We start from the raw sequence: 7,863 nt of genomic DNA, 5'->3' as shown, positions 1-7,863 counted from the left end.
GTGGTCGTTTACCGCGTAAATTACTAGTAAAATATTTCCCTTGGCTTCGCCGCAATACCTTCTTAACCTATATTCAGTGATGAATTGGGTGACAGCCATGCGAATTTATTTGTGTATGCCTTCCTCTGTCAGATTGAAAGATAAAAAACATGCAAAGTATCTCAAAGTACAGCCAAATGTGAGACCTTTTTTGCAAAGCCTACATATATTTGTAAAGAAATTCTCTTTGTTATGTATGGACGCTGAAGTTGATTTCTACTGTTAGTTTAATGTAGTGTACCATACTGTACATCTCGGGGGGGGGGGGGGTACTATATAATACATATATTGAAATATGTGTAGCCGGGAGGGGGGGGGGGCTACGGAAATTCTTGGGATCATTGGGTTACCTTTTTGGAATACCTTTTTGAGAACGCGACCACATAATTTCTACCCCCCCCCCCCCCCCCGCCGTAAATTGTGACCCAGCCTAAGCTGGACAATGTACGAGTGGAACACAATAATCCAGCTATTCAATAGAAAGAGAATTACCGATACCACCAAAAACAAGCCTCATCTAAACCAGATTGGCTCATTTATATCAATCTATTTTAGAGAGGTCGCGCGATATAGATTTGGTGAAATAGCTATTCCGTGTCACCAAGGCATACAAAAAATACAGCTACTAGTAAGATCACACTAACCTCGCCTTTGTTCTTCTTTAACCCCAGTCTATTGTGTGAATGGTCTTGAGAACATAGAGTACAGTCATACACATTTAGCTTAGAAGGAAGGAGCACTTATTGTTTGTGTCACCTGATATCTTGTTGGTATCCAGAGCTCTGTTTGTATCGACCGTGCACAGCTGTCATCAAAGGGTAAGAAATATATGTACTGCAGTTTCTTATATTAGCAAAGGTCGAGGGCTATCATCACGTACTTTCAAGTTGATAGCAACATGTTACAATCTGTTTATTGTATTCTTCGTAAAGTCCGCGTAAGAACTTCAGCTTTTCTTACGTTCTTGTTGATTGTATAAGAAAAGATTCACTCAAAACATCGTCACACATCACGCCCTCTACGGCGAGCTTATCATCCAACGCCGAAAGGCTTAGGGTTATTATTTTTCGTTGCGTCAGCCGGGGAAAAATGCTCTGGCGCGCTTGTGAGAATGGAATACTTAGTTAATAATAAGAACAACATATTTTTGTTTTCCAGTTCACACACAGTGCGCATGAAATATGGCGTCGTGTCAGATGATCACGATTATATTTTTCTTTACCACTACTTTGCATATCAATGTTCCGGTCTGTTGGGGTCAAGCAACAATAACTCAACGAAACCAGGAATGTGGTTTATCACACTCTGTTCTCTGCAGAGATTTGTTAGAAGCGTTCAAACAAGCCAATGCCTACAACCCTGTCACCAGTAAGTATCCCAAAACAAAGAGGTACGCACTCCAATCTTCGGCTTTGTTCGGCAATCTTCCGAGCGCAGATCCGAGGTCTTCCTACAAGACTATGCAGGTGCGTGACGTGTGAGGGCGTCCTGACTGTACGTGTGCTACAAATCTAAACTATTGCCGCTGATATTGTATATGCACTCTATACATACAGATTATTTATTTTTAAATAATGTTTTGTAATGTTCTTATTCTCTGATACATAATAATAATTATGATATATCACACAATGTCAGTCATTGTATAATTACACATTAAAATGGAGGAGGCTACGGAAATTCTTTGGTTCATTTCAGAGGGTCATTAAAAATGTTTGAGAGCGGAGGGGAGGGGGGGGGGCTGCGAAAATGATTTGACCAAAATAATTTCTCCCCCCCCCCACCGAGTTCAAAGAAACAAGCTGACATTGCATGCAGATATTCATGAGGTACGCCCTCAACGGTAGACCGACGTAATACATTTTCAAAGAAATACTAACAGAATGAATCAAACTGTCAAAATTAAATTGTATGTGATATTAAATTGTAAAAAAATGTATACCCCTGCATATGTTGTTACAGCTAGATTATATTGTTGTTACTGTTTTTAGAGTAATACTTTCACATGTTTATGTATACTTTGTTGGCAGTGAGAGATTGTTATGACGTACGACTGTCTGGAGTGACTATCAGTGGTATCTATACCGTTAAACCAATTAATGGACCCCCAATCAAACTCTACTGTGACATGGATACAGATGGAGGTGGATGGACAGTAAGTCGACAAGTTTTTTTCATTTTTTTGTATCTTCATTTTTCGACCAACAACCACATTTAAAGAAGAGGGTCAACGTGATATACCAGTATATCATAGTCCATAATAGACTCTAGGGAGTGAACCAGTCTGTCTCACACGCAATGTACCCATATGCATGCACATATCTCAACTTTTAATTTGATGGTAGTTCCCGTCAAAACCTGTTCAGCAATTGGATGAGGATGGTACACAGACAGACACACACAGACAGACAGACGGATGGACAGACAGACAGACAGACAGACAGACAGACAAAGTTGTAACATAACCTTCCCTTACGAAAAGTAGCAGTTAACATATTACTAGAAATATCATATACTCCAGGGAAAATAGTCTGTAAGATACGATGTGACGAGGTGCCCTCACACATCGGCCCACGGGGAGCCCAGGAACCGTGTTACAAACAAACAAACAGACAACCACCAAACAAACAAACAAACAACAAAAACAAACAAACAAATGACAAATGAATAAATAAATAAATGAACAAACAGATATTCATGGAGTATATACTAGATATGTTTTTATACTCATCATACAAGTATGATGCTAGTATATACCCCCATGAATATTTGTTTGTGTTTGTTTATTTGTCTGTTTGTTTATTCATTTGTCGTTTATGTGTTTATTTGCCGTTTGTTTGTTTGATTGCTTGTTTGTATGTTCATTTGTTTGTTTGTAATATCATACCTTGGCTCCCTGTCACGAGGAGGCTGGTGAGGGCAGAACGGCACGATGTATCTTACAGGCTGTGAGGAAAAGAGATTTGGAAACTTCATAACAGGACGAAACCCCCGAGGATGAAAATTGATAAATTCTATTTGTTATATCCTCCAAATCTAGGTTTTCCAAAGAAGACAAGATGGTAGTGTTGATTTCTACAGATACTGGATTGATTATAAGATAGGTTTTGGTAATCTAGATGGAGAGTTTTGGTTAGGTAACAGTATTATATATTTGATAACCAACCAAGGACGGCGATATGAGCTGAGAGTTGACCTGGAGGATTTTGAAGGCAACACTACATATGCTCTCTATGAGAGTTTCAGTATTGATGACGAAGTTAACAAATATAAGCTAAACTTAGGATCATCATCAGGAAGAGTAGGTAAGTATAGTTGGCATTTGTGTTTTTGAATTGTGGTCAAGTATACTCTGATTTGTAGATGACATTATATTTTGACATAAATCACAACAATTACTCTGGTCTGAAGTTTTCCCAGGATGGGGAACACACAATATCGTGCAGCAGTAAGGATAAAATTGATGATTTTGATTAACGATTCTGTACTAGGTGGTTTGCATAATATGATGGTATGAAAATCAATAGGGAACTTGCAATCCAGACTGAGCATGCTCAGATTCAAAGGACTATGGGATTATCTGTGGTTATCGTAATACCTAATCTGGAGCTACCAATAAAAAAACCTCCCACAATTGTCAGGGTGACTATGAATTGATCATTCGTGGTTGCAAACAATGTAACATTATTGTTTACAATACCAATTCATTAGTATTTATTATCACATTTCCCATGATGCAACATTCAACATGGCGGATTTGCAAGTTCCCTATTGCAATCGTTAGTCATCTAATCTTTGTAAGAGTTAGACAAGATCCACAAGTATACATATCGCCATATCGCTAGAATACAGGATTTCATTCTAATGCGATAATTTGCAGTTTCACTTTTCAGGTTTATAAAATAGAACAAACAAGTGCTACAATGGGCCATTCCAGACTGCAAACAGGAAATTGAGAATACAGCGCCCTCGCTCAAATTGGGGGTATCATCACCTCAGTATCATTTCTTAAGAGCTTTGTCCCTTGGTATTCTGTAGAAGTGTAAATCAGGGAGGTTTTTCGTATTGTTCAGACATCGAGGAAAGCAGCAGTGCTCTATGATTAACTGAGTAACCTATGCTATGTATACCCCCAAGGTACACACAGACAGGAAGTAGAGCGCCACCACGGCATATTTTGCAAAGGCCTATTACAGCTCCTATTTTTTAGTTGTTATGAATATGATAAGTAAATATCAATTATTATGAGATACAATGTCTGTTCAGGGTACTAGTATGTTGTTTGGTAACAGTCAAGTACTGCAATACTTACTCTGTAGTAAAAACTATGTTCTAACAATCTCAGTCTGTGTTTATGTTTTCACTCTGTAGGTTATGGTCTGTCACACCATGATGGAATGTTTTTCTCTACAAGAGATAGGGATAATGATATTAGTGTACATGATTGTGCCAAGGGATTAACTGGAGCATGGTGGTACTATGATTGTCATAATTCTAATCTCAATGGGCAATACCTACCTGGACAGACAAGTAACAATGGCGTTGTATGGTATGATTGGAAAGATAGTTGGGAGTCTCTAAAACATGTTGAGATGAAGATACGGCCTCTATTGTAATGAATGACTGTGTATGTTATTCATTACTAACCTATTCATTAACCATCAATCAGGCATTAATAAAACGATGCCTTCTACTGTGATGTACACACTCTTCAACAGCCACATACACATAACACAAGCAAATGTATGCACACAAACACCCATTCACACACACACACACACACACACACACACACACACACACACACACACACTCACTGGCCACACATGCACACCCATCCACATGCACAGAAACATACCAATACACGCACACTTTCCAACCAACAAGCACATGCACACATACACACACATACATAGATACATACAAACGCACACACACACACACACATACATACATACACACAAACAAACACACATACATACATACATACACACACACATACATGCATGCATGTATACATACATACATACATACATACATACATGCATGCATGCGTGCATGCATGCATGCATACATACATACATACATACATACATACATACATACATACATACACACACACACACACACACAGTCTTCATTCAACTGTGCTACTAAAACACATCTATTAAATAATTGTTGCTATTATTTCCAAACTTTATTAAAGAAGACAATTACATGAAATGTACACTATGTACACAAATTATTCAAGAAAAATGTTTACATTATAAAACAAGGTAGTTTACTTACATAAATCAGTTAAATTAATTTCAAAACTATACACAGTAATCTGGATGTCAAAGTGTTAGAAAAATCTATGACAATATTATGATATAGTTTGAAGCTACAGTATTAGTAACAAGTCATTTACAAAATTATGACTAAATACTGATGATTTGAAATACTGATAGATGTATAGATGAAAATACATGTATGAATTCTTTGGTGTTACCATGGCAATAAATATGTACCTAACATGTATATTTTGTAGTTCCATTTTCTATTTGGCATTTATTCACAAATACCAGTAGGCCCCAAAATTTTTAGATTTATATGAATTACCAAGAAAGACATAAACAAAGGGTACAGTATTTCTCCTTTTCTGAATTCAGAGTGGGGGCGCTGTTCATCACCTTCACGTCCCTTGAAGCAAGAACATCGCTACATAGTCTCGGTTATCCAAACTCCCACTGCTGGGGGCTTGGACCATTTGCCAACAAAATCCCATGTTACAAATTATACTTTTATTTTCCACTAAACATACTGATATAATCAATTTAAGGTGATTCATGGCAATGACTATATTCAAAATGTCAGCCTATAACGTGAATCATTCTTTCAAATTCCCAGTTTTACAAGAAAAAAAGTCTCTACATGTTGTCATGTATACATCCCAAGCTATAGGTTAGTGAAATAGCCAATGGTTTGCCAAATATCCAAAAGAATGACAAATTATTTTGGGCGTATGATTTACTTGAACTCCTCTGAAGACATACTGGTAATTGGAACACACAGCTTTACTTTTTTTTCATAATGTAATTTCAAACTATCAGCAATCCAAATAGAAACTACAAGACTGTAGTTGTATGTGGTAGATTACACAAGTGGGTGATAGTGGTACCCTGGTTGTGTGGATATAATCACTGTGTAATCAAGATAGTGTAAACACTGAATGAGGTTGAATGTGTGGCCATTTGAGGAAAACTTGGTATCAGAGATGCCACCCTACTGTGTGTGTATCAACACCCATTGATAGCTTTATATCAACACATTGCAACAATAATGTTAGTTTATGTCTTAGTTTGCTGATAGCTTGGTTTCCGTGGCAGTATCTAGATTACCACAATCTATAAGTATCCCAGGTTCGCTGATAGCTTGGTTGCCGTGGCAGTATCTAGATTACCACAATCTATAAGTATCCCAGGTTTGCTGATAACTTGGTTGCCGTGGCAGTATCTAGATTACCACAATCTATAAGTATCCCAGGTTTGCTGATAACTTGGTTGCCGTGGCAGTATCTAGATTACCATAAGCTATAAGTATCCCAGGTTTGCTGATAGCTTGGTTTCCGTGGCAGTATCTAGATTACCACAAGCTATAAGTATCCCTGGTTTGCTTAACAGAAAGTGGACGGACACTTTTTTCTAAAAAAAAGTTATGAATACCATTCTCTCTCTATGAAATTAGTCTAAATAGGCAATACAAACACAAAGTATTATACAAAATTACAAACAATGGAAAAAAATGTAAAAAAATTAATTACACATGTACAAGACAAAAAAAGATGGTGTGACTGAGTTAGGACTCCCTAACATCTTTGAAACACAATATACAGGTGATGCAGATAAGGAGTCCAAACAAAGGTCAAATTATAACAATTTCAGAAATTCACTGACCTAGGGAGCTTCTCTATATCAGTGTAATACTGTCAGAAAGTAGCTGACTTAGGGAGTCCACTGAGTGTATACTTTCAGAAAGTAGTAAACCTAAGGAGCTTTGCCATTGAATCATTAAGATGACTGAACTAGGGGGTCTTTATCAGGGTCACAGTAACACTCAAAATAGAGACAAACTAGGTGCTTCTAAGAGAGGAAGTCTGAAAGTCAAGAAAATCCAATGACCTAGGGAGCCTCCGTGTGAATTGTGTTACCAAATAAAGCTAACTTAGGGAGTCCTCCTACAAGACTTTTCTGTCAGGTGACTTTATTTGTTAAAATGAAAACATCTCTCATCTAAATGTTAAATGTTCAAATATTTTTCTCTTAAAGTAAACAAAGTGAAATACTTTGTATGGTTTCCATAGTGATAATACTGCTGGGTTGGAAAGATGTCATTTTAATATCTGTTATAACTTACAACAAATCTTTATCTTCATAATAATCAATTTAATCAAAAAATGTAAATTTGAAAATTTTTTAACAACTTTGGCAAGAGATTCACACAAATATGATTAACAATCATAACAAATTATTCATAATTATTTATATTTTATCATCCAGTTAACTCATCTAGTCCATTATACTGGTTCATTTACAAAATAATATTAGCAAATATTGATTTTATGTTATGTATCCAGTATATATATATACACTTCAAATTCTGTGTTTTACATTATTGGAGGAAATAAATCACCATTAATTAACTTTAATACATATACTAGTAATATACAAAAAAATAGAAATATAATTATTTCAGAGAATGAAGTTTGCCAACTTTTCATTAAGCTTTTTACGTAGTATATATATGAACTATATACAATATTTAATACTAAATAGATTGCATAAA

General features: G+C 36.3%; 1 protein-coding gene across 1 annotated transcript; it reads left to right on the top strand.

The window, feature by feature from the left end:
- Positions 1–814: 814 nt before the first annotated feature.
- On the top strand, positions 815–4,781 carry LOC144451839 (ryncolin-1-like). The gene is made up of 5 exons (XM_078142742.1): positions 815–857; positions 1,198–1,407; positions 2,070–2,194; positions 3,080–3,344; positions 4,411–4,781. The coding sequence occupies exons 2-5, from the start codon at positions 1,221–1,223 to the stop codon at positions 4,653–4,655; spliced, it is 822 nt and encodes a 273-aa protein (XP_077998868.1). The 5' UTR covers positions 815–857; positions 1,198–1,220; the 3' UTR covers positions 4,656–4,781.
- Positions 4,782–7,863: the final 3,082 nt, after the last annotated feature.

Source organism: Glandiceps talaboti, chromosome 21, assembly GCF_964340395.1.
Source record: "Glandiceps talaboti chromosome 21, keGlaTala1.1, whole genome shotgun sequence".
In the NCBI taxonomy this organism is placed as follows: domain Eukaryota; kingdom Metazoa; phylum Hemichordata; class Enteropneusta; family Spengelidae; genus Glandiceps; species Glandiceps talaboti.
Note: the sequence above shows the minus strand (reverse complement) of the source record. Positions and strands in the feature narration are given on the sequence as shown.

Bases quoted from the DNA above. Each gene is read 5' to 3' on its own strand.
- LOC144451839 (XM_078142742.1), top strand. From the start codon at position 1,221: ATGGCGTCGTGTCAGATGATCACGATTATATTTTTCTTTACCACTACT. The intron at 1,408-2,069 runs GTAAGTATCCCA...CTTTGTTGGCAG, and splicing joins TGCCTACAACCCTGTCACCA to TGAGAGATTGTTATGACGTA. The intron at 2,195-3,079 runs GTAAGTCGACAA...CTCCAAATCTAG, and splicing joins CAGATGGAGGTGGATGGACA to GTTTTCCAAAGAAGACAAGA.